The sequence below is a fragment of the Mauremys reevesii genome, linkage group 24 (genome assembly GCF_016161935.1).
Source record: "Mauremys reevesii isolate NIE-2019 linkage group 24, ASM1616193v1, whole genome shotgun sequence".
NCBI classification, from domain to species: Eukaryota; Metazoa; Chordata; order Testudines; family Geoemydidae; genus Mauremys; species Mauremys reevesii.
In genome coordinates, this window is record NC_052646.1 from 6,152,357 (window position 1) to 6,179,049 (window position 26,693).

The window sequence follows — 26,693 nt, forward strand, 5'->3', positions numbered from 1 at the left end:
GTATGGAAAAGGCTAATGCTCCTCTAGGGTCTCATTTTGGCTGATAGCTGGGATTGAAGGACACCAGAACATGCTCACAGCTAACTGGACACCCTGGGAAGCTAGGATGTTCTAACGTGCAGCCCTTACTGTGGAGCTGATCGTTTTGTCAATAAATGAACGGCCGTGGATTGGAGGTGCTATGTAGATCGTCCTCCCCCTTAGTGTTAAGTGGACTCCCTGAGGGGCAGGGATGGGGTACTTTGAGCCTGAATTGCTGTCCTGCTCGGTGGACTTCAAACCCCACAGCTGTCTAGCAAACACCTTAATCTCTCAGGCGTCAGGGTGTTTGTCTTCCGTGCAGCCGCCTGGACGGTTTCAATTAGAAACAGTTCAAAGCCATTCCATAAGGCCAAGACCAAGCAGTAAGAATGAGTGAAGATGCACATAGGGCTATTTAGAAACCTCCTAGATCGTCTCCTGGAGGAGGCAGGGAACCTGAAAGAGAGAGGAGTCAATTAAGAAAATACTAAGATCCTCACGTTTATTGAACCTCATGCTTCAGGGTATAAGCCAGTAGAGATCAGGATGATTCCTAATGTGGGTTTCTTGTGCCTTCCTCTAAATCAGTTGGTGCTGGCCACTGCCAGAGACAGGACACTGGGCTAGATGGACCTTCAGTCTGATTCAGTCTGGCAATTGCTATGTTCCTCCAGCAGTCAGGAAGAACTCCCTTTGAAATCCACAGAGGTTATACATGAGTAAAGACAGCAGGGTTGAGGCCTGTGTAATATCATTGAAATAAAATACTTCAGAAGATCCAAATTAATTTTTTTTTCTGTGTCCAGTAAATATCTAAGAGTGCTACTGCTCTGCCTTTGAATGTAGGCTCTGGACACTAGCTGAAGAGAACTGTATATATGACTAGATAGCTTTGAAAAGCATCCACTAATTTGTGTTGTGTATCACATTTTGGACACTCAATTTGAGACCCCTATATCCTGAACTCACTTGTATCAGCACCTTCGGCTTCCTTTGACTTCAGTTTAGATTGCTCAGGACCTCTGAAAATCTGGCCTCATGTTGAGCACCCCAAAAACGGTGACACCCCAAATTAGCAGCTGCTTCAGCAAATGGTGGCTGCGTTCCCTCTTTCCTGGCGCAGTTGCCAGGAATCAAAAGCAAGTGGTCTTGGTTTTTTGCTAGCAGCTGTGCTTATCTAAAGGATGATCCCTCTCCAATTGAAGATACTGGTAAAACTCCCGCTGACTTCAATGACAGCAGATTCAGGCCTCTTTTGATCTTGCAGTATCCTTAAAAACTGCTTTTTCTTCCTCAGCACTGTGCTAGCTTTAAGCGTATGTTTCGTTCAGCATTTGGGGAAAATCTCACCCATGTTTTTTCAGCAGTAAAGGAGCTTGTTTCACGAGACGTGGCCAGTAGTTCAGAGCCAAAACTAGGATTTGCTAGGAAAAGCACATTTTGACATAACCAAATGCAAATCAAAACGTCTTGTGCGTATTTTGGTTTTGTTGTAAATTTGAGAAGCCATTAAAGTCAATATCCCCCGTGATGTGAAGAAGCCAAATGCACCAGCTGTTGTGCCTGGGCTCAAGAATCTCCAAAGGGAAAATGTCTAGAGACGGAAAGTGAATTGGCTCAGCTTGAGTCTCTCTCCAGGGCCGAGTGGGATGAGCAAAGTAGACTAGGGCCCTCATCCTGCAAACACTTAACGCACGTGCTTAACTTGGCTACCATGAAGAGTCCTGTCAATGGGACCTCGTACCTGGCCTGAGCACAAGTCCTGTGGGATCGGGGCCTAGATTGTTAATACTCTCTGGGTTGTAATCATCTGTGCTGTACTTGTCAAAGCAGGTGAAGAATCATAGAAATGTAAGGTTGGAAAGGACTTCGAGGTCATCTGGTCTCCTTCTCCTGCCCCAAAGCTGAGACAGGACCAATTTATTCTGACAGTGCCCTTAACTTAACTGGCATTGTGGAGGCCTACAATTTGCCTTGGTCAAGGTGAAAGCAAAACCTTTCTCCTCCTCTTGCTGTTTCTTTTCCTTCTGTATTAGGCTTGGGGACCCTCCATTTCTCTCTCAAGTTAACCAGAAGAGGGGTACCGGGCAGTACTGGAGTTTCTTTATGGGAGTATTCTTCATTTGCAGGGTCGCAGCTGGGATCTGGCCCAGCTGTCCAGAACAGCCCAAGGGCTGACTGCTTTGCTCCTGTCTCTGAAGAAGTGCCCCATGATTCGTTACCAGCTCTCCTCTGAACCTGCAAAGAGGCTCGCTGAATGCGTCAAGGTATGGAATTGCCCTGCACTGAACCTGGCAATCTGCTTGTACTTCCTGTCACAAATCTGCAGCGTGTAAGAGGAGAAAAATATTCTTTTGGGGGCTGCTGTTCTTTGAGATTCCTGGCTGTGCCACTGATCTGCTGCATGACCTTGGGCAGGTGGCTTCCCCTTTTGGTGCCTCGGTTTCCCCACCTGTGGAACAGGCAGGATGCTTGTTCCCTAACTCTTAGGGGTGTTGGAGATTTACGAATAGATTCTTGTCCAGCTTTTTAAGAACCCTGGCAAAATGCAAGGTATTCCATTATCAGTGCTTACTTATAACAGCACACTCTCTATTTGCTTCTCACTGCCTAGCACCCAGGCTGCAGAGAATTCTTCCCCTCTGCAGTTAGGACTGACCAACTTCTCTGGCTTTCTGCCCCTCCAGCAAGTGATTACTAAAGAATACGAGCTGTTTGATTTCCGGCGCACTGAAGTTCCTCCGTTACTGCTTATTTTGGACCGGTCTGATGATGCCATCACCCCACTTCTGAACCAGGTGAAAGAGCTCTTGCTCGGCTGGAAGGGATGGGAGAGGATGGGAACGTGGGATGCTGAAGTGCCCATGGCACTCTGACACTAGCTCAGGGTCCTGGGGTTTGGTTCACTCAAGGGAAAGGTTTAAAGTAAAGCACAGTTCCCTCCTTAAAAAATTCTCACCGTCTCTGGCCTAGTTTTCAGTATCACCAGATCCTGCTGGCTTCGGTGGCAGATCCAGGTGGCCTCCTGAAACTTCAGCCATTTGTGTATCCTAAAACATGCTTTAAATGCAGGGCCTAAACGTCTTAGCCGTGTCCCTCTTAACGGATTATTTGTAGCGCCGACTTGGCAGCACATCTATCAAATGACCTTGCAGCAGCGTGTTCTCCCTGCTGCGTTATGGATGAGCACTAGCATGGGTTGTGTGGCGGGTGGTGGTTTTTCGAGCAGCATCGTGGCTGTGCTGCAGACTTCGCCATCGAACAGCCTGGTATTTGTCTCCTTTGATTCTTCGGGATGCGTTCGGGCGCCAGTCGGCCTGATGGTTGGGTAATAGCTGTCTCTGCAGCAGTACGTTCTCACCGGGCAGACAGTACTGATGGTGGGACATGCTGCTGGGAGCTGAAACACCTCTTCAGTTTTCATCCAGTCCTTTTTCTCCTTCTGGCCGGGGGAATTTTCTCAGGTGACTGGATGGTTTAGTGGTGTGGAAAAGGAGCCTCTGTGCCTGCGTGGGCACTGATTTAAATCCAGCACAGGTCAGTGGGGGCAGTAAACTCTTAGCTTCTCCGGCCTGCGTGAAATGAGTTCATGGAGTCTCAGTCCAGTTCAACGGGCCAGTGCCCCAGCGACAAAAGCCACCATCACAGCCGGCCCTGAGCTTCAGCAGAGAGGCCGAGGACTGAGCGGGCCATGGGACTGACCTTCCCTTTTACCGGTAAGGCCCCATCTATGCTGCAAACACAGCTGTGTCGGGAGACCTGGTTACAGCACGGCTACTCCCTGGCCCACTCCTGCTGTTCCAGCTTGTAGTGTAGATGGGACTCTGTCACCTAAAGCCTGGGACATGCACTAGTTATGGAATGTGGGAGAACTCTGGTCCCCCGATGCAGTTGTGTTTAGCGTAGCTGGATTCTCAAGAAGGTCTCTCTAGACACATTCCTGTAGACAGCTTCCTGTCCCCGGCACTAGATGCTAAATGTGCCTGTGGGGTGACTTCATCTGCTACTCAGATCAAAAGGTAGGGAAGAATTTCTCTACTGCCCTGGGCCCTTCTGGCTCATCGACCAGAGTGATCTGGCAGTGTCACAAGCCCAGTGAAGCCCCAGTTTGTAGGGCTAAGGACTGCAGGCAGGATAGGTCCCAGGAGAATGTTACCTATGGTACAAAGACTTCTTCAGACCCAGTGCACAGCTTCAGATGAGTGTAAGTGGGGCGGCAAACATGTCAATGCTTTGATCAGCTCGCAGACTTCCCTTCCGATAACATTAGGCTTCTCGGGCTAAATATATAATGCACTGATCTCCAAAACCTCCCATTCCTCCTCCTGCAGAAGAGCAAGCAGGAAACAGTATAGCTTGTAACAGCAGCGTCTCTGCAGCCAAAAATACACTCCTGTTCACGGGCAGAGAACGGGGAGATGATGACAGCAAGCAAATGGGTTCCAACAGGAATATTAATCCCCAGTGTCACGTCTTGGTTGCTTTTGAATACAAATACAACAAGCTGTCTGGAGCCGTGACTGTGTTCCTGGGTGTCAGTACAATGGGGCCCTGATCCTGGATCAGGGCCCCAAGGTGGTAACTTATTAGCAAGAATAAATGCGCTATCTGTTGCAAGATGCTGGCAGTCGGCCTGGGGAGTTTCCATTTTACAAGGTGTAAGGCATCAGGAATACTGTCTGTCTTGTTTTAAAAAACATTGGTCTTGATTCTCATTTCCGCCACCGTCTCTGGCAGTGCAGAGGTGCTTTAAAGTAGGTGCAACCCTAATTCACTTTAAGGGTCCCCTTTGGGTCCGACTACTTGTGCATGGCCGGTCATGTTGATGGTCCATGCTAGCTCTACTCTTGCTCGCTCGCTAAAAATAGCGGGGAGAGTGTGCCGTGGGACAGGCCTCACTGCAATTTTTAGCAAGCTGGCTAGAGCGCAGCTGTACGTCTACATGAGCTAACAGTCCCGCTCCCAGCTGCAATGGAGGTGTGCCCTTATGTGCTGCCAGAGTGCTGTAAAGGGACCTTATTGTAAATACAAATTAGGCCCATTATATTTTAGTCTTGATTTAAATTGGTTGTGATTTAAGTCAAACGTTTGTCTCTCCTTCCCCCCCCCCACCCCCGACCCTTCTTAGTGGACGTACCAGGCCATGGTCCATGAGCTGTTGGGGATTAACAACAACCGAATTGACCTCTCTCGAGTACCCGGCATCAGCAAGGATCTCAGGGAGGTGGTTCTGTCTGCTGAGAACGACGAGTTTTACGCCAACGTAGGTAGCTGGGTGCTGTGATGGGGAGGGAGAGCTCTCAGGCAGTCTAAATTGGGGTCTGGGTTCTATTCCTGATTCTGCCACTGAGTCGCTGTGTGACCTTGGGCAGGATCTGTCCCTGCTCTGTGCCTCAGTTTCCCCACTTGCATATGATGATGATGATGACCGATGTCCCAGGTAAATTCATAATTATAAGCAAGCAGTGTCCCAGGCGGGCTTTAGTGCCCATTCATATTGCTGAAATTAAACCATTTTATATCCCAGAGCTTGTCGCCCGCCCTCAGAGTGCAGCATGGGAGTATGCAATAGACCTTCCTAGAGCTTTGGGAGCTGGGGGCGGTGATTTCCAAAGAGACCAGATCTGCCGAGAGCCGCCTTCCCTCCCATCCCCCTGTGTCTGTCGTCCACAGAACATGTACCTGAACTTTGCAGAGATCGGGAGCAATATCAAGAACCTAATGGAGGATTTCCAGCGGAGGAAACCGAAGGAGCAGCAGAAGCTGGAGTCCATAGCTGACATGAAGGTAAAGAGGACGTACGGGATTGACCAGGCATCTTAGAACCAATCCACTGCAGGACATTGCAAATCACCGGCATTTACTACATCCCTGCTCCGGGCTCCGATACTGGTGACTCATTCTGTGGCATGTAGGCACCTGGGGGTGGAAGCCGTCTCTTTGGGCTGTGCTTGTACAGCCCTTGCACAGCAGGGCCCTGGTCAAGGACTAGGGTTTCTAAGTGCTACTGCAATACAAAGAACTACCACACCTGCACCCTCCTCTCTGTCTTAATAAGATCCTCTTCAGCACAGCCGCCCAGCTCCAGTGCACCATGCAACATGGGCTTCTCCAGCCCCCAGTCTGCTGTGGTTCAAGATTTGAAGTAGCAGCAACATCTGGGTGGATTTCCACTAGGAAACCCTCTAGGTGCCAAGAGAGTGAGCAGCTGCTTCCTGTAAAGATTCCTTCCAGCTGCAGAGCTCCCCCTGCAGGGGACACCATGCAGAGGTTCTCTGGGGAGACCGGGAATACCCGCCCTGCAGCACTGATCTCACTCAGGCCGTAACATCAGGAGTGACTCCACTGAAGCCAGTGGAAATGCACTGATGTAAACCCAGTGCAAGTCTTGGTTACTATCTTCTGCTTGCCATTTCCCAGAGGTTTGAATTTCAACTTCCCCATTACAGGCGTTTGTGGAGAACTACCCGCAGTTCAAGAAGATGTCGGGCACGGTATCGAAGCACGTGACTGTGGTGGGGGAGCTCTCCCGGCTGGCCAGCGAGCGGAACCTGCTGGAGGTGTCAGAGGTCGAGCAGGAACTGGCCTGCCAGAATGACCACTCCAGTGCTCACCAGGTAACCCAAAGCCCAGAAGCCAAACCTCCTTTATCTGTTTCCAGCAGGGTTGATCCTGCAGCCATTCTGCTTGTGGAACTAGTGCTAACGTCCGTGGGAATTGTGCACGTGGAACCTACGGGGCTGGGACCTCGGATGGTAGAACTAGCTTCTCCCCCGCCATCCGTGTAATTCACACAGGAATGAATCCTGAGTGATGATAACTAACACAAATGGTTGTCACAGTTTGCAAGCCACAATCAGCTGAACATGCTCTGTTGCTATATTTGGGGAGCGTCTGAATAATGCCTGAAGAGTAGGACCGTGGAATACAACTATCCTTAGCCTGTCTGTTCATCATGTGCAGCCCCCGTCTCACGGCAAGTTGCCAGTGCAGCCATGGGTGGGATGAAATTTGAGCATCCCTCTATGGTGGGACCGTTGGTGCTTACAGAAGCTCGTAGGGGTGCTTTGCTGGGGGACTTGGGTTGATTTTGTTAGAGCTCCAGTTATTCCTATTGCCCTCTGTGGCAGCTATGCCCAAGCATCCTTATTGGGCGTGTCTATTTTTGGAGTGAGAGTCCCACGTCAGATTTACTAGGCTAGAGGCAAGAATGTTATTTCTCAATCCCTGGGGGGCGCTTCTGAGCTCCTTTTGAGCCAAGTGCTAAGTCTGGCTTAGCTCTTGCGTGAGCTAGGGCACGTATCATTTGCTATGTTCACGTAAAGCAGGTGGTGAGAGAACTGTCAGTTGCCTTGACTTAAAATGAGTCCTCTGGTGAATGCCCCATGCGTACAGTTGATTAAAAAGAGACGCTGTCAGTAGCAGTCCTTCCCTGGGTTACTAATACTCCAGAGATGAAGATGATTAGCATAGAAAGGATTCTGACCGTTTTCTTTTCCCCATTTGGGCTGTTTGCTTGCATTTTGCACTTCACTCGCCTTCACAGGTGAAACCAAGATTACTTCTTTAGCACTGTAGGTGTGCGTGGTACTTTGACCTAACTAGACTGGTTGGTTTCATGTTGTGGTTTGCAGGCCGGGATCATGCAATGAGCTCTGTGCGAGTGAACACCTGCAGAGACACGTTTTGCAGGTGACTAGATTAGTCAGTTTCAGAGTAGGATTTGCAGGTCTCTGTGACACAGTGAACTCCAGGTTGGGTGGAACCCTCTGTCCATGAAAAGCCCCAGTGGTGTCCATGAGGCTGCATGTGGTCTGTGGGGTCCAGCTACAGAATTGGGACCTTAGTCAGTTGCACTGATTCTCCTGCACTAGCACCATGCTTCTGTGTTTGGGTTTCCAAAGCCACAAGGAAATGACTTAAGACAAAATCAAGAGTCTTTTCATTAACAAATTTTGAGACTTGGTCTGAAATTCAGTAAAGAGAAGTGCAAAATACTATACTTAGGGAGGAAAAAAAATCAAACGCACAGCTACAAATGGGGAACAACTGGCTAGTCAAAGTACCGCTGAAAAGGACCTGAGGATTTTAGTGCATCACAAATAGAATAGAAGTCAAACATGTGATGCTGTTGTGGAAAAAGCTAATATTCTGGGGTGTATTAGCGGGCGTGTTGTATGTAAGCTGTGGGAGGTCATTGTCCCACTCTGCTTGGCACTGGTGAAGTCTCAGCTGGAGACTGTGTCCAGTTCAGGGCACCGCTCTGTACGAGGGATGTGGACAAACTGGAGAGAGTCCAGAGGAGAGCAACAGAAATGATAAAAGGTTTAGAAAACTTGATCTCTGAAAAAAGATTAAAAAAAACCCTAGACATGGTTAGTCTTGCGAAGAGAAGACTGAGGGAGACCTGATAACAGTCCTTAACATATTTGAAGACTTCTCAAGAAGATGGTGATCAATTGCTCTCCATGTCCCCTGAAGAGAAGACAAGAAGTAGTGGGCTTAATCTGCAGCAAGGGAGATTTAGGTTAGGAATTTAGATTATATTAGGAAAAAACTCCCAGGCTAGTTCAGCTCTGGAACAGGCTTTCAAGGGAGGATGTGGAATCCCCATCACTGGAGGTTTTAAAGAGCAGGTTCGACAAACCCCTGTCAGGGATGGTCTAGGTTTACCTAGTTCTGCCTCAGCACATGGAGCGGGACTAGATGACCTCTCAAGGTTCCTTCCAGCCCTACATTCCTATGATTAACATTAACCAAAAAAAAAAAAAAAAAGTCCCAAGCATTTTTATTCCTGTTTTAGATGTTGTGAAATCCCAATTTCTCTTATTTCTATTTGAAACCAACCTAAATGGAGCAAAACTATATGTCTAGTGTGTCTCTGCCACTCTTCCCTGTACACACAGTACTGGTGAAATAGCATTAACGAACGTCATAATTTATGACTGCGTCACTGGAAGAATGAACCGGCCTTACAGCTTTGAAACTGAAAAGAATCAACGATTTCAAGCATGAAATCCAATTGTGCTCAGATTGTGTTTGGGGAAAGCCCTTGCCTGTGAGCCCTGCCCTTATTTTGGGTTTGGGTTGGTTTTTTTTTTTTTTTTTTTTTAACAGTATGGAGCTGCTTAACTGAAGGATTTCTTTGGCAAAAGGCTCAGAAAGGCTTGAAAAGGGACTTCTGTTTGACAGCTGAGTGTGTAGACTGATGCCCTGACCCCTTGATGGCTCATATAATTCCATGACCTGCCCCAGAATCTGACAGTATGTCAATAATGATGTGTTGAGGCTGTTGACTAAACAATGCTGCTGTTTTGTTTTTTTCCCTGAAGGCGACTGTGTTATGACACACACAGAATGCAGCCACAGACTCAATATTTATCGTTTTTAAAATGCTGCTGATCTATGTGCTGAAAATATGACTTTCAAAAAGAGATTTCACTAAAATGAAAGCTATATAGTGTGATAAATGCTGTCACACAGTAGGAAAGTATTATGTTAACGATCAGCATTTGCAAAGAATTTGAAATGCATTTCTTTCTAATCTGTGGTGTTCAGTGCTCCAAGAGGGTGGCTCTGTGATATTAGCTGTCCAAATAGTCCAATCTGTAGGCCAGACCCTCAGATGTGCACATACAGAGCCCAGCATAGTTGGTTGGCGTAAATCAGCATCATGCGGTTGAAGTCAATGCAGCTATGCAGATTTATGCCAGCTGTGAATCTGGTCGATCTGTGTTCATTTGCTGTGTTCTGATAAGGATGTACTAATGTGGAGTCTTAGCCGTAAAAGGGACTTGCTAAAACACCCCGTGGAGTCCCTGGCTTATGCTGTCTCATGGAGCAGAGGTGATCTAGAAACTCTTTATAAATCAGTGTTTGAATTCTCATTGCCAGTACCATGTGCACCTGCTGCCATCTTTCAGCCTCTCACATCAGCAGTAACAGAGATTCTGCAAAGTGCCTAGCACGTAGTGCTAACAAAAAGTACAAAATAAATCCTGTCAGCTGGTGATGCACCCCGTGATGGAGGAGGCAGAAGAGACTCCATCTTCCGTTCTTGTAGCTGTATCAGCCCCTGCAGGGGAAGTGGGAGTAAGAACTTGTTAGGTAGCAATGATGGGGCTGGAAAACAGATGCTAAGAGCCCAATTCTCACCTCTGTCTTATCTACACACAGTTTTTGTATCAGCATAACTCCTTTGGTTAGAAGTGTGTGTACAGTTGTCCATTTTCCCCCCCCCCTCCCCCCCCAAGATAGTTATACTGCTACAGCCCTTGCTGTGGATGTAGATACACAGGTATAAGAACATAACAGCAACCATACGGGATCAGACCAAGGGTCCATCCAGCCCAGTTTCCTGTCTTCTGATAGCGGCCAGTGCCAGGTGCCCCAGAGGGAATGAACAGAACAGGTGATCATCAAGTGATCCATCCCCTGTCGCCCATTCCCAGCTTCTGGCAAACAGAGGCTAGGGACACCATCCCTGCCCATCCTGACTAATAGCCATTGATGGCTCTATCCTCCAGGAACTTATCTAGTTCTTTTTTTTGAACCCTGTTAGTGTCTTGGCCTTCACAACATCCTCTGGCAAAGAGCTCCACAATAAAAATGCCTTATAGCAGGATAACAGGTTTTCATTCCCATGTGAGAATAAGATGTACTGGTATAAGCACATTTATACTGGTGTAACTGGGGCCCCGCTAGGGGAGTATACTGTTTTAACTATACTGGTGCAGCTAAAATGGCATAATGTTTTGTGTGTAGACAAGGACTTGCACTAAAATCCATTTATACCGCCATGGCAGTGTGAAGGGATGACGAGGAAATTAATGCTGCTGGCAAGAAGCACCTTTTGAGATGTGGTATCTTGTGCATGTCTTCTGGACTCAGAGCAAGATGAAAGCTTGTTAGAAGCATTATTGGACAGAAGCTGATCCTGCTGTTGGAAATGAACAGGCACAAACTAGTGTACTTTGGTCACATCAGGCCTAGAGATGGAAATAACCTTGAGAAAGTTAGCATGGAGGGAATGGTGGTGGGACGACCAGCGAGGAGGTGGATAGATGGTGTGCGGGCAGATCACACTGGGAGTGTTTGATGCCAGCAACAGGTTGAGAGAGCCTCTGAAAATTCTGCTATGATGTCACCAATATTCCAACATGAATAAATGGGTTTTACTTACGTAGTATGAAAGGGATTTAAGATGAGTGCAAAGGGTGAGGTGCGCCCACCCTAAGAACCCTTGATGCAGTCAGAGCGGTGTAAACGGGCTTTATTGTAACTGAGAACTTAGGGCCTGAGCGCGCACAAATGTTGAGTAAGAGCGTGCCGTGTTTTCTGATAACGGATGCTCTCTTTGGGAGATCTGCTGTGATTTTTTTAAAGTGGCCTCTAATCAAGGATGCTTCAGTGTTTGGGTGTCCATCTTCAGACAGAGCCATTTGTGTCCCAGGCTGAGCAGTTCCAATGGAAGCCAACAGGAGCTGCAGGCTAGATTTTCAAAGGCGCCTAGGTGGCACTTGGAATCAAGGCCCACTGGTGAAAATATAGGTCTCACCTCTTAATGTTCTACCACTGATTGGAATCCCCCCTTGGCCCTAAGCCTGGAAGGACCGAGATGCACCTTTACGAGCAATGGGGCAGCTGCATTATGAACCGCACACTTGAGAAACCTTTTGGAGTATTGGTCCAACTTCCACTGCACAAGGTTTCCTGGAGTGTGCTGTGGCCACTTGGCTAAAAGAGACTATGGTACAGCCAGTGCCTGACTGGACCTTTGCAGCTGGCTTTTTTTAAAACATGGAAATGCCTGTGATCGGTATCTCTTTCGCTGCCTTGCCCCAGGCTGTTCTCTGTCACAGTCTTCTACTGGTAGCATAGGGGAAAGGCCACAGAAACAATGAAGAATAACCCAGTGCACCAAAGAAAGAAGGAATTGTTCTCTCTCTGATGTCATTTCAGCAGTGGATAATTTCACTTGCGCCCTAGGCCCCTGGAGTACAGTGCGTTTCGGTTATTCCTTCCCTGGTCGCTTAGTAAGTGTGACATTGTACATGAGTCTCTGAAGAGACGACTGCCTGGAAGTCTTCTCCTGTGTGGACAATTGCTTTTCTGTTTCATCGGCTGCCCGCTTTCTTATATGGACGTTGTCACTAGGCACCCAGCCAGGGATCCAAAATCTGCAAGCAAACATCCCTGCAGGATTTATGCTGGGGGTGAAAGCCCATTGACATGAACAGCAGTTTTGCTGTTGACTTCAGTGGAGCCAGGATTTCACCCTACACTTTCATGGCTGCCACCTAATCCAGTTACAGCAACTTGTGTCCGTAGATGGGAACCCGTTCGCAATTCGACTCAACCAAATTTGTGCTTCCGCTTTGCCTGACTGTGTCTGCGCTAGTGCATTCTGGGGGATATCCCATAGCACCTTAGCAAGCGCTAGAACGCTTGGAGGTCTGGCCTTTCCCTTTAGGAGGTGAGATCACGTTCTCTAGTTCATCACAAAGACGGAGCCTCCTTCGTTTCTGTGCCTTTGCGCTGACACAGGCTGGCTTTTCTTCTGATCCTGTGGCAGATTAGTAGTGTCTGGAGGATCCTCCAGCAGCTATCAGCCCCTATCAGGAGGGCTGCAGGCTCGTTCAGTCCTTGACGCCTGTTCTCTGGCATCTGGCACAAAGGAGAAAGTTAAGAGGTTTATTCATCCCCATGCTCCCTTAAGCTTCTGCCAACTTGGCTGTGCTGTTTGCACCGTTATCTCGAGTGTACAACTTTGCAGAGTCCCACAGCAAGTGCACACTGAGGGGGGGCGGGGGGAGGAATGTATGTTGGGGAGTGGGGAGAGAAGTAACGACGCTGTTTCTTGTAATGGGAAGGAATAACACTGGGCTGGTAGATCCTGGTCAAAGGCCAATTTACACAGAATATAATTGCCCATCTCAACCCCCTAGGCAGCTAATGCAATGGTCCCCCCCCCCCCCCTTTTACCCATAATGGAATCTGTCCCTGGGAGCCATGGTTGGGATCTGGGAGCGGAGCCACGGCTGGGTCCAGGACCACAGCTGGGAGCAGAGCCGCAGTCGTGGCCGGAGTAGGGCCTGAGGCTGGAGCTGCAGCTGGGGCAGGGCCAGGGGTGGGGCTGGAGCAGAGCTGGGGGCAGAGTGGGGCTGGCCCCACCCTCCCATGGGGGCTGGCTCCGGCCCTGCTGCGTCCCCGTAGAGGGGACTACTGAAACTCTTTATAATGTGGACCACAGCTTAAGCCTGGCCTACACTACGGATTTAGGACGACGCAAGGCATCTTACATCAACCTAACTATGGAAGTGTCTGCACTTAAATTTCACTCCCACCGACGTGACTGCCCGGCTACAGTGATTTAATAATCCCACCTCCACAAGCAGTGTGGAGTCACGGTCGATGTACTTAGGACAGTGCAGTGTCAGTGCAGATGCTGTGTTGCTTACGTCGACTGTTACTGGCTTTCAGGAGCCTTCCCATAATGCCCCGTGCTGACAGCGCAATTGATACTAGCGCTCCTAGTGAGAACACGCTACACCGGCACAAGGAGCAAAGTGTGTACACACACACACACACACGCGCGCGCACACAGGCAATGTCATTACTGCCATGGCTGTCTGCTGACGTAAGTTAGGTTGACTTAATTTTGTAGTGTAGACAAGCCCTTAACAGGCAGACTCCCTGGTGGACACCTCCCGTTCTGTTTGCAGTATCATGTCCCTGTGGCAGCTAAAGCGATGGATTGCATGGGAACGTAATGTAGGAAACGTGATGGCAGTACATTTTTGTTGCCTCTGGTGCAAAAACCATCTTTCCTTTGGTGCTTCATTTCCTCCCGCTCTTCTCTTCCCATCGCATACTTCTGATGCCCTCTCACTTTCTCCTCCTCTCCCCCCTGCATGCTTCCTCCTGCCCAAAGATTGCCTGAGACTTTGCCTTCTACACGTGTGGCTCTGTTGTCCTTATGCAGCAGGTCTGAGATGTGATTTACCCAATTGCTCTAGAAATGCAGGATCTAATGCGCAGGGCCAAAAAACCAACCCAACCCTTGAATGCTTGTTTGGGGGGCCCCCTTCTATCCCTGCAGAACGTGCGGCGGCTCCTGCAGAATCCCAAGGTGACCGAGTTCGATGCCACGCGGCTCGTGATGCTCTACGCCCTGCACTATGAGCGACACAGCAGCAACAGCCTGCCTGGCCTGATGACGGACCTCAAGAACAAAGGGGTTTCAGAGAAGTATCGGAAGGTAGCCGCAGCTGTTGTCCCAGTTCTGGAAGGGTGGGTTAAATAGGCAGCAGATAGGAAAACACTGGTGGGGGCGAGGGGGGGGTTATACTCAGCTAGTATAAATTGTCATAGCTTCACTGGAGTCAATGGATCTGTCCCCGGGTGGGAGCTAATATCTGAATTACTATGGGATGTTGTCTGTATACCTCTCCTCCATCCTTTGTGTTAATTGTGAGCTTTCCTGGGGCGGGCACCTTATCCGCCTCGCACATTGTACAGCACCTAGCACAATGGTGCCCTGGTCTGGACATTACTATAAAATGTACAGTTAATGATCTGGAAGAACGTCTCTGCTTCTGAAGTTTGTCCCCATCTCTCTGGATACTGCTGACTTCTCCCCGCCCGAGGCGACTCTTACCCTGGCTCAGATGGGTGATCAGATGCGGGGGTGACGAGAGCCTTATAATTAGATGGAAATTTCTGAAGGACAGTCCTGGTATTGCCTTTTGAAATGCCCCAAATGGTCTTGGTTGATGTCTGCAAAGCGCTTTTGAGAGCCGCTGTGAGAAAGGAGGATGATGCCAGTCTATACCTCCGAAGCCCAGGTCCCATACCCCCCCCCCACTCCCTCCTCCCAAGTAAACCACTCATTTCGAACAATTCAAACCCAATGCAAAATCCCTATCCCTGCTGTTCTTATTTATTACAGTAGTGACTGGGGCCCTGATCCAGGCCTGGGCTCCATTGTGCGAGGTGCTGTACGAACTCTCACGTGGGTAGGCTGGATTTGCTAACCCACTTAGGAGTTCTGGCCCCATGGCCTATTCGGTTCTCTGCTGCGGTGTTCTGCTTGTAATTTCTGCTGGTCTCGGACCCAACACCGAGAGAGGCTTGGTTGGGGGTGGCTCCCCACGTGGCAGAGAAGTTGCGGTATGAATAGACCATAGAGATTAAACTCCCCTCTCAACCCTTTGAAGGCACCTCACCAAGGTAGGGCCAGGGGTATGTTGCTGGGAGCTTACGGGGGACACTTTCTCTGCACCTCTCCGTGGCGTGTGTCGAGTTGGGGCTAGCTGGAGTCCCTTTTAGCTCCTTGGGCATTGCTTCAGCACCTTCATCATTGCTAAATCCCCAGAAGTTTTCCTGAAGCTAGTTCCTCATGTTAATTGGTCGCTGGTCTCTCTCTCTCTCTCTCTCTCTCTCTCTCTCTCTGGACAGCTGGTGTCAGCGGTTGTGGAATACGGTGGGAAGCGGGTCCGGGGCAGCGATCTCTTCAGCCCCAAGGATGCTGTCGCCATCACCAAGCAGTTCCTCAAAGGACTGAAGGTATTAAGAGCTCTGCCACGTGTTCCCTGGCAAAGCCCAGACAAGGACAGGGAACGTTTAGGGGACCCCAGGGGATCCACGTAGCACTGCTGTGTGGCTGTCACATGAGAGCCAGCACCACTCGACAGAGCTGTCCCTAACAGCGCAGGGCGGATGGAGTGCATGCAGGTCGATGAGAGGGCAATGCCCGGGGACACCATGCACCACCTGCAGTGGCACCTTTAGTCATTCCTCCTGTCGGCTTGTGTATATTTCAGCCAGGGCTGCCCTTTAATAAGCAATCTCCAGTGGCTCTTGCCAGCTCCGGGCATGGAGATTAGGTTGTGGGGTGGGGCTGGTGTACCCCTTCTTTCCTGGCTTTCAGAGGCTGAAGTATTTGTGTGCTTAGCGCACTGCGAGGGCACGAGGCAGTTGGTCTGGGCTAACAATCACTGCGTCAGTTGGCAGCTGTTGGTTCTGGATCGTGGTTTCGCTGGCCCACTCTCTCCGCTTCCTGCCTTGTGGCATCTGAATTAAAAGCACTTTCCCTCTGTATTGCAGGGCGTTGAGAACGTGTATACGCAGCATCAGCCCTTCCTGTACGAGACTTTAGATCAGCTCATCAAAGGAAAACTTAAGGATGGCCAGTACCCCTACCTGGGTCCCAGCACACTCCGGGACAGGTACGGAGGGGGCGGGCTGGGGACAGGAGAACCCCTTTGGGGTAAGAAGGGATAGTTAATACCCGTGTCCAGTATGCTCAGGAAACATCGTGATGTTTTGTTGAATGACAACTATACGATGTGGAGGGGACTCCATAGCACTCGGTCTTGGCCTATCGACGTAATAACGTCAGAGTTAGCCCAATGCTGAGCGTTTCTGGAAATCTCCCCCTATATTTTTCCCTTTGCCTTCAGACAGCCACATGCATGGAATTGCCCTGTAGCTCTGCTTTACGAGTATTAGCCTGTTTGTCAGTTTGATTCCTTCCAGTTGCCTCAAGACAGCAGCGCTCTCTAGAGGCAAAGCAGGGAACTGAAACTTGGTCTCTATTTCCCAGCTCTGACACTGGTTTGCTGTTTGACCATAGGCAAGTCGCTTAACATCTCGGGGTCTCAATTTGACCAAGGGCAAGTCATGCCTGGCCACCCTGATTGCCTTCTATGATGAGATAACTGGATATGGGGAAAGCGGTGGACGTGATGTATCTTGACTTTAGCAAAGCTTTTGATATGGTCTCCCAGGATATTCTTGCCAGCAGGTTAAAGTATGGATTGGATGAATGGACTATAAGGTGGATAGAAACCTGGCTAGATCGTCGGGCTCAATGGATAGCGATCAACGGCCTGATGTCTAGTTGGCAGCTAGTATCAAGCGGAGTGCCCCAGGGGTCGGCTCTGGGGCCGGTTTTGTTCAACATCTGCATTAATGATCTGGATGATGGGATGGATTGCACCCTCCGCAAGTTTGCAGATGATATTAAGCTGGGGGCAGAGGTAGATATGCTGGAGAGTAGGGATAGGGTCCAGAGTGACCTAGACAAATTGGAGGATTGGGCTAAAAGAAATCTGATCAGGTTCAACAAGGACAAGTGCAGAGTCCTGCACTTAGGACAGAAGACTCCTATGCACTGCCAGAGGATGGGGACCGAGTGGCTAGGCAGCAGTTCTGCAGAAAAGAACCTGGGGATTACAGTGGACGAGAAGCGGGATATGAGTCAGTAGTGGGCCATCATTGCCAAGAAGGCTAACAGCATATTGGGCTGCATTAGTGGGAGCATTGCCAGCAGATCGAGGGGAGTGATTATTCCCCTGTATGCAGCAGTGGTGAGGCCACGTCTGGAGTATTGCGTCCAGTTTTGGGCCCCCCACTACAGAAGGGATGTGGACAAATTAGTGAGAGTCCAGTGGAGGGCAATGAAAATGATCAGGGGGCTGGGGCACATGACTTATGAGGAGAGGCTGAGGGAACTGGGCTTAGTTAGTCTGCAGAAGAGAAGAGTGAGGGGGGATTTGATAGCAACCTTCAGCTACCTGAAGGGGGGTTCCAAAGGGGATGGAGCTCGGCTGTTCTCAGTGGTAGCAGATGACAGAACAATGGTCTCAAGTTGCAGTGGGGGAGGTCTAGGTTGGATATTAGGAAAAACTTTTTCACTAGGAGGGTGGTGAAGCACTGGAAGGGTTACCTAAGGAGGTGGTGGATTCTCCATCCTTAGAGGTTTTTAAGGCCTGGTTTGACAAAGCCCTGGCTGGGATGATTTAGTTGGGGTTGGCCCTGCTTTGAGCAGGGGGTTGGACTAGATACCTCCTGAGGTCCCTTCCAACCCTGAACTTCTATAATTTCCCTGTCTGTAGATTGGGGATAATGCCTGGCCTAGCTCACAAGGTGGGTGTGAGGCTTTACTGCAATATTTGAGAGCCTCCCTTGAGAGCCGCTAGCACTGTAAGTGTAAAGTGTGATTATTCCAGCTTTTTGTGCAGCTACTGATGGATCAGATCTCTGGCCAGTGGAGTCCGGGCTTGCTGGAAGAGTTAGAATTTAGTACCGCTCTTCGCAGGATGGTGCAGTCAGGAAGGGGAATGGGGACAGACTGGTGACGCACACAGATGGACGGACAAACCCGGCTGCACTCCCTCCCTCTCCAGCTGCCCTCCTCTGCCCTGGCACTAAGAGAACAAGAGTCCTTGGAACTGCCGGAGAAATGTCACACAGCTACTCTCTGACCTGCTGGAGTGGCCGAGCAGGACGAAGGTTTAAAACGACCCGCTCTGTTCTTTGTCAGCCTGGTATTTGCTAGGCCACGTGCTGGGCTGTATTGCACTCAGGCGCTTCCAGAGAGCCTGGATGAGATGTGTAGACCACTGCCCCACGCCTCCAGGGTGTTCATCTGCTGAAGTCACCGTGCGCCCTAACCCCATTCCAAGGCACCGGGGCCTTCTTTGGAGAGAACCAAAAACAGCCCAATGGCTAACGCCCTCCTGAGCTGGTGGTGGTTATTTCTGGTGAGAATCTGACCTTTGCCCAGTGTGGCTAGTAAGCTGGCTAGTAGTCCTAACTGAAAAAGAATGGGTCTGCCCTATGGCCATGAAAGGCAGGTATAGGTTCCAATGATTTAATGACATCTGAGAGGAAATCATGGCCTTGTGGTTTAAGGCACAGAATTGGGAGGCTGGAGACCTGGTTTCTATTCCCAGCTCTTGGTCCAGTTACTTAGGGAAACTAAGGTATGGAGGGGTCATCTGTAAATCAGAGTTTCTGCTTCAATTATATACTGGTTCAGGGTGCTCAAGCCACCTCTAATGAACAGTCTGCTTAGAGGATACGAGCCTGCCATTGCTGCAAGCTTTGAGTTATTCCTTTGGCTCCTGTAGTAGACACCTGTGCCTCTGATGCTGAATACCCTAAGTTCACTCTCTGTTGATGAACCCCGGTGGGTTGGCACAATGAAGCGCTCGGCGACCCTCTGCGGAAGGCGCTTTACATGCAGAGTGTTGCAACGATCATCACTTCCCTCACATGCTGGATCCTGCCAGCTTTTATCAGCAGCTGTCACATTTTGCGAGCTAATAATTTTCAACAAATCGGGTGGCTGTTGCAGGGCAAGCTGGGTTAAATTAAAACTGCAAACTCCTTTAGAGCAGAAGGGACGCAGACTTCGGGCTCGAGGTTCAGTGGGAGGGGAGGATGTGTGTCCAAGAATGCTCGTTAATTTCTCTGGCTCTGGGAGGTACACCCTGCACGGCTTTCGCTTCCTTCCTTAGCCCCACCATAGGGTGTCGCGATCCAGCTGACACAAGTGAAAACATATTTCAGAACGGAAAAGCATCCAGATTCCAGCCTGACAGCCAGGGCCATTAACCACTTTATTTCTGAGTGAGAAAAGAATTATGGGCACAAGAGATGAATTGTTTGTCTACGTGCCAGGAAATCTCTGCCTAATGCCAGATGCTCCTTTAAAAATCCAGCAGTGGATTTTGGGGCTTGTGGAAGGGGCTGCTGGAAAGGGAAAGGCATCTGGTTGTCCCAGGATGGGGATGAAGGCAGCAGAAATGCAAGCGTGTCCCTAGGAATGTCAAGAAATGCAAGTCATCTCCTAGGAAATGCTCCAGCCTGGCCCTTGAGAGATTGCTCTAGGCTGAGATGGGACTTCAGTCTCTGTGGCCTCTCCGCTCAACCTGCCAAAGGGGCCAGTTCTGTTCTCTTTGACATGGGCATTTGCCCAGTGACTCTGAAGTGAGACCCACCAATTCATTTCACACAGGCCATCAAACAGCAATAACTGTTCCCAGCCGCTACAGATCTGGGCTTGATTGGAGCCAGTGAGGTAGGGGCAAAGGGTTCCTTGAACCAGCCAGCCCCTCCTGGCTTCGTTTCAACCCTCTGCCATTAAACATGCTGGTTTCCAACGAGATGCCCCCAAAAGGGCTCGTCTCCAGTGGGGCGGCCTAGAATGCAAGAATCTGGCCTTGGGGATTTCCTCAGGGTTTAATTTCCCAACGAATAAGAAGGTCAAAAACAAAATATAGCTAAGCTGGACGAAAACCAAATTTCCATCTTCCCCCACCCCCCAATAGTACCAGCCTAACCTCGTAACTGACATAATCAGCACAGGCAGTTCTTATGCCTTCAGTAAAATAAACTCCCAAAGGCAGTGGCAGAGATACCGAACCATGTTTGGCCCTGAGCTCTTCAGAGCAGGTCTTCCCGTGGGTTAGTACAGCACCTAGCACGGTGATCCCAACTGGAGCCTCTGGGCGCAATATTAAATACCGGCTGCATCGTGGAGCCTCACGCAGATTGTCCGCTGGAGGCTGTAGTGCAGGGGTATGAGATTAGCTGGGCTGTCCCCAGACAGTTAGGTGTACCCAGAATGCCAGCACCTTGTTGCAGCCCCTTGGGATTGTTTAGAATTACAACTCTTGTCTCTCTTTGTCAGCGGGAGACAGGGTGGCCTAGTCCACGCAGCATTTGGCCTGTGTCTCAGGAGACCTGGGTTCTATTCCCAGCTCGGCCACTAGCCTGCTGGATGACCTTGAGTAGGACACAGCCCTGCCCTGTGCCTCAGTTTCCCTATCTGTAAAAGCACTTTGAGAACTACAGTTAGATGTGCCAGATAAAAGCTGGGGGTTATTTTCACCTTTCTTAAAGTACAAAATAATTAATTCAGTGCTTGATGATGATGATGATTTTTTTTAGGGCTGGGCAATAGATTCTGAAAGTTGGCCTAACTTGGTCTTGTCCTGCTTCCAAAGGGCCGGGAGTCCTCTTGGCAAAACCCACTAGCACAGCTGGCCATGTCGGCTGAAAGGCCAAGGACCAAGTGGGCTACATAAGCCGACCTGCCGCTTGCTCCCAGAGGAGGTCAGAGGGTGGCAGTGTATTTTTCCCCCAGTGCCACTGTGGCACGAGGTTCAGCAGCACTGGCTCGGGGTGGAGCGCCCCCTGGAGATTCATGCACCGCTTCCTGCTGCACCACTGGTTCCAGGCCCACCGTGCCTCATGGGGCTGGCTCAGACCACTGGGTGGTCTGCCTGCAGGCACTGATGGGGGAGAACGTACCCCAGTTTGTTTAAGGTGCTGGAGCACCAGAAATCCAGGACTCAGTGTACAGATGGCCTGGTGGTTACACTACTAGTCTGAGACTCAGGAGACCTGCATTCAGTTCTCTGCTCCTATCTGAGTTGCTTAGGGCACGTGTACACTTCAGGCTGGGGGTGATTCCCAGCCCAAGGAGACATACCCATGCTAGCTCTGATCAAGCTAGCGCGCTGAAAATAGACGTGTCGGTGGGGTGGCGGGACAAGCTAGCCAACCCAAGTCCAGTCCCGTCTGAGAGCCTAGTGATGTACTTTGGCGGTGAGCCCCGGCCGCCCCTGCACTCAGTCAGACCTAGTGCAGGAATTATAAACACAGCTCTCACTCTCTGTACGACGGGGATCATAATCCAGCTCTCCCACAGAGGATAAATGTATTAGATTGTGAAGTACTTAGGTTCCAGGGTCATGGGGGCCACAGACGTACCTTAGATAGATAGATTGATGGAAAATTAATCAGGCCTTAAAATCTATCCTGAAACATTCCAAAGGAACTGAGAGAGGAGCCACCTTAAACTTATTATAAACTTCACAACATTGATAATACATGTCAGGGAATCCCTTAAAACCCAGCCCAGGGCAAACAGACTAGATTGTTGCTGCTTGTGGTTTCAGCGGACGGCATTACAGTGATTGACGCGAGTTCAGCTAAAGGGCAGGATGAAACGCTTTGTATTTCACCATCAAAGGGAGGCAACTGCTTGAACAGCAAAGAATTTCTCAAGGCCTCTCCGTGTGAGTGGACGTAATAAATATTATGCTCTTGTGGGGGAGAAGCTTCTGGTCCAAATTAGCAGCAAGGAGGGGAGGGGAATCTCTGTAAAGCATCGAGCAGGGTTCCAAGCAATTCCACTTAATCTTTCGCTTCCAACTCTCCTTCTCCTGCTGTTTAAATGTCATTCTCCTCCTATTTGCCATACAAATGCAGGCCCATCAACACTACTGCTTGAGTCATGCTAGCTACAGCTCTCCAAAAGCTCATTGTTCGTATTACAGTAGCTCATAGAGGCTCCAGCTGAGATCAGGGCCCCATTGTGTTAGGTGCTGTACATACATGTAGTCAGAGACTGTCTGTTCCCCAAAGGGCTCACAGTCTAAATAGACAAGACACAGAGGGTGGGAGTAAGGAAGGGTGATTATCCTTGTTTTATAGGTGGGGAACTGAGTCAGAGAGAGACGAAGTGACTTGCCCAAGGTCAGAGAGAGTCTGTAGCAGGGCTGCGATCCCACGTGTCCCAGCCCAGTAGCTTACCCACAAGGCCATCTTTCCTCTTACAATGCTTGTCAGGCTTGATTCTGCCACACTCTTGTCTGACAGTGGCTTTGCTGGGCAGCTGGGCAGCTTACTGTGGTAGCTAGATCTGCGCAATGCGGTGCCAGTTGTGGGGGTTTCTGTGACCTGGACTCCACTCAAATGAGGATTTGCCCTGTTCAGAATAAGAATACCACCGTGTTTGGAAACCTGGTCTGACCAGGATTCCGTAAAATGGGTAAGGTCCTTTCTTCTCCGCAAATGGGTGGAGACCCACAGACAGGGGAGTACAACTAACCAGTGAGACAATCTTGGTCAGTGACACTAGGCAGCGGTCTCAGCCGAACTGTTGTGAAGGTTTTAGCGGCATCAGGGCAGAGAGTTTGTGGAAGGAGGGATTTGAAGGCAGATGTTTAGAGGGAGCTCCCTCCTCACTTGTGTGAAAAGCCAGAGGCCGATCAGAGGCGAACGTTAACAGCTCCATAGCAAATGAAAGATGAGGGTAGGTGGGGGTGGACTCGGACGGGCCGGGTATTCACTTTCAATCAGCTGAGGTTTGTTTGATGGAGAAGGGGGAGCAGTGGAGGGTTTGAAAGAGGGTTGACACCGTCAAAGTAATTTGGTCCTCACCTCTTCTCCCAAGTTGGTATCAACTGCGGAGCTAAGCTGCCTGACTCTGATCTGCCTCTTCTGGGTCATGATGTTAAGTATGACTAGACCTCCCCAATGTATCTGTAAGACCACTAGTGCTTTCACTGAAGCTACTGCAGGGGTAGTGTGGGCAGAGGAGTAAGGTCAGGATGAGCTGCGTTGATACTTACTGTTTTCATGTGCATTCTGGGTTCCTCCTTTGCTGGGGTGGTTTTTTAAAAAAAATCTGTTTAGCACCATTGGAAGCAGCCAAGATCTGATTGTCCCTGGGTCCAGAGACAAAGAACAGCCAATGCCAGACCCCTCTGTCTGGGCTCCATCTGGGCAGTAAGCCCCCCGCTGCTCCCTCCAGCGAATACAGTGCCCTGCTGTGCTGCAGCCGCTAGGCTGATCGTGCGTGTTCTCGGCCTCGTGCATTGGGATCGACTTCCTGCACAGGAACGTAGCCCTGACTTCTAGGGCAGGCTCGCTGCCTGCCTGGGGCGGCTGTACCTCCTGGGATCTGCGGATCTCAAAGCACTTCATGGTGGTGGTGCAGGGAGCCTTGGAAACAAGGGTGATTGGGCGGTGACAGTAAGCAAGCCTGGAGCATGCTGGGATGTCGAGCTTCAGGCTGGTCGTTCTGAAGGAGCCAAAGGGAGATAGTTGGGGATTTGGGAATGTAAATCCCTTAGGCCTTGTGAGCTGGAGCTGCTTGGAGACTGACCCCGTGGATGAAGTGGGGGTGGGTGACCGTGTAACTAAGGGACTGTCTCCCTCTGCTAAATTGCTTATTTTGTTTGCCTGTTGCTTTACTGATCCAGTTACAGTCACTAGTTCAATTTAACAGATGTCATTGGCTGGTTGGGATTTGTGAGACATAACCACTGTGAGCCCCACAGCAGATAGGTGTTATACCTGCTTCCCAAAGGAGCAAACACCACGTGCCCTGGGGTAACCGAGCAAGTCGCTAGCAGACCTGGGAACAGAGCCCCAAAGTCCTGACTCCCAGCTGTGTGCTGGACCTGCAGCCACACTTTCAGCTCTCCGGTAAAGTAGGGATTTTATCTATTAACCTTGCAGTACCATGCACCCCCCCCACACACCCCTCTTTCAGTTATTACAAAGCACATTGTCAACTGGTGCCACTGGCCTCTCTTTCTAGCCATCGGTGATTTGGCTGATCTCTCTTAGGCATCACAGCAGAAGTGGGTCTTGAAGAGGGATTCAGAATTGCTCTTCAGTACAGCAGACTATGGTTTGTTAGATTTCCCCCTCCTCCATCCGCAAAAGAGCTGGGCAAATTTGCATCCAGTTTCCAAAGAGGCCAGCTAAAAGCCATGGCCCAGCAGTCTCCATCCTCCAGGGCTGGCTCAGCGACTTGCATCCTTGCTCATGCGTAGAAACTTCGTCGTGTGCGGTAGTGAAACATTTGAACCTGCACATTCTGAACATGCAGTCGCTGTATATAGCCTGCTTATCTTAAGGCTGCAGTGCAGAAGATTTCACCGCTTGCTTTTGTTCGCGGGACTCTAACTCTTCGGGGAGCGATCGCTGCACAGAATCCTGGCTCGCTGGGAATGTTGTGAATGCTACGTACACTGTGCTGCCGAAATCCTGATATTCTCCCACCGTATAACTGCTCCTGACTGACAGCCCAAAACATCTGCATGATAAATCGCATCGTTGCGTCCGCAGAGCTCCAGTGCGGAACAGCCAGGCTGGCGTGTTCATGTGCCTTTTCAGGCCTTTTCGACAAGGGACGTCTCTCTGATTAAAAAAACCCTGTCCTTTCAAGAGAGCTACACAGCTGAAGCTAAGCCACTATCAGCTGTTCCAAAGAACAGCACGAGGAGATTATACACTGACTGCAGATGAAACTTGTGTTGAAGTCTGTTGAATGCCTCAGGAAGCAATTTCTCTGTTTAACATAACTCTGAGAACCATGTTTTCCCAAGTGCCCTGTAATATTAGGTACCTAAAAATTGGCACCCAGGATCTGATTTTCAGATGGGCCAACTACCCGCAGCTTCCAAGAACTTCTAAAATCTGGCTTGAGTTGCCAGATTCTGGGCACCCTATACGCGAAACTACTTTCTGACAGTTTGGGTCTTGCTTCTGATCAGGAGCTTGTGCGGCCCACGCAGACGAATTGCTGCCATTCCGACTGTTGCAGCAAGCGGCTCTAATCTAAGCGAATACCTGGCTGCCGAACAGAGATCCAGCTTGAGGGGTTAGAGAGCACAGCAGGTAACCAGGAGGTTGGGTCAAGACTCATCTGCCCTGTAGAGAGATGCTTTCGAACTCCGCAAGGTACGTTATTGGAGTCGCCCGAGAGGATGCACAGCACCGTCTCCTGTAGAACCCGTGCAGTGCGCTCTAGGGTTCACAGATCTCTTATACGACAGCAAAGGTGGCTCACGAGCCAGGACCAACCCCTCGTACCTCTGAGCCAGCTGGGTGACTGGGGGAGTGAGTGAGAAATGGGGTAGGGGGTGTGAGGAGGGAGAGATCGAGGTGTCGGCTTTCTTGGGGAAGTCAAAATATTCAGGGCCACGTGTCTGTCTCTGCGCGTACTGAGGTGAAGGCACCCCAGCCTGCAGCTTCCCTGCAAAATCCTGTGCTCCTAGGCTCTTTAGGGATTATAATCTCAGGTGAACTAGGCATAATCCCACCAATTCCATAATGAGCCAGAAAGGCTGCAGCTGAGTCGAGCCAAGACCAAGACGGGTCGCTGCCCTCGTTTGACTCCTAAATTGATCTTAATTTAACAGCCCCAGCAGGGTCATGCTCATGCATTAAACATTGGTGGATGTGTCATGGTGGAGGATGGGGATACAGATCCTGCCTGGGTGTCGCTCAGGAGGCGCTACCACTTTTTCAGAACCGTTCGCACATTGTGTACGTGTTTAGCAGGGTATGGTGTTTAAATGCCACATTATGTGCTACTGCATCATTGCCCCTCCAGGGTCCCGTGCGTCACAGAAATTCGATATAGGGAAAATCCACTGGCTTGCTCAATCCATGTCCCTGGCCAGGGCAGGATGTAACCCTAGGCTGTGTTGTCTAATGCTTTGTCCTGCTTCGTTTAAAGAGCTCTCCCTTTTCACTGCAGGCCTCAAGATATTATTGTGTTTATCATTGGAGGAGCAACCTATGAAGAGGCGTTAACTGTGTATAACCTTAACCGCACCACCCCTGGGGTCCGGATCGTGTTGGGCGGGACCACCATCCACAACACGAAAAGGTAATGACGACCGGAGCCCTGTCCCATGGGTTTGAAAATGGTTGATCTGAGTCTAGGTCTGTGACCCAGAGGAGAATTTCAGCGCCCCAGGGCACCGCTGAATAGTCGGATCTCTGGTCTAACCCTACCTGCTAGGGGTAGCCCCAATGACTTGTTGGCTCTGGGAGAGATTGTCAAGCTGAAGGTTTAAGGAACTTGAAAGTCAAAGATAAAAGTTCTGGGTACAGAGAGGTGTATGTGCATAGTTTCTCCTGCTTTGAATGTGCTGCCCACTGTAGTATGAATGGGAAGGTAAGGGAATGCCCGGAAATCCACACCACACGCTTGATTCTGCTCTCGGTCGCTCTGGCATAAATCAGCAGTGAATCTGCTGAGGTCAGTTGCGTTCCACTGGTGTAAGTGA

At 49.9% G+C, this 26,693-nt stretch overlaps 1 protein-coding gene across 1 annotated transcript in view; it reads left to right on the forward strand.

Moving 5' to 3' along the window:
- The window catches only part of VPS45 (vacuolar protein sorting 45 homolog), a 54,688-nt gene that overhangs the window by 7,442 nt on the left and 20,553 nt on the right, over window positions 1–26,693 (forward strand). Inside the window, exons 6-14 of the mRNA XM_039512672.1 lie at window positions 2,151–2,288; window positions 2,709–2,819; window positions 5,150–5,284; window positions 5,695–5,808; window positions 6,471–6,638; window positions 14,123–14,281; window positions 15,481–15,588; window positions 16,129–16,250; window positions 26,159–26,290. Of these exons, the coding sequence (XP_039368606.1) occupies window positions 2,151–2,288; window positions 2,709–2,819; window positions 5,150–5,284; window positions 5,695–5,808; window positions 6,471–6,638; window positions 14,123–14,281; window positions 15,481–15,588; window positions 16,129–16,250; window positions 26,159–26,290 (1,187 nt within the window). The remainder of the gene's footprint in view (window positions 1–2,150; window positions 2,289–2,708; window positions 2,820–5,149; window positions 5,285–5,694; window positions 5,809–6,470; window positions 6,639–14,122; window positions 14,282–15,480; window positions 15,589–16,128; window positions 16,251–26,158; window positions 26,291–26,693) is intronic.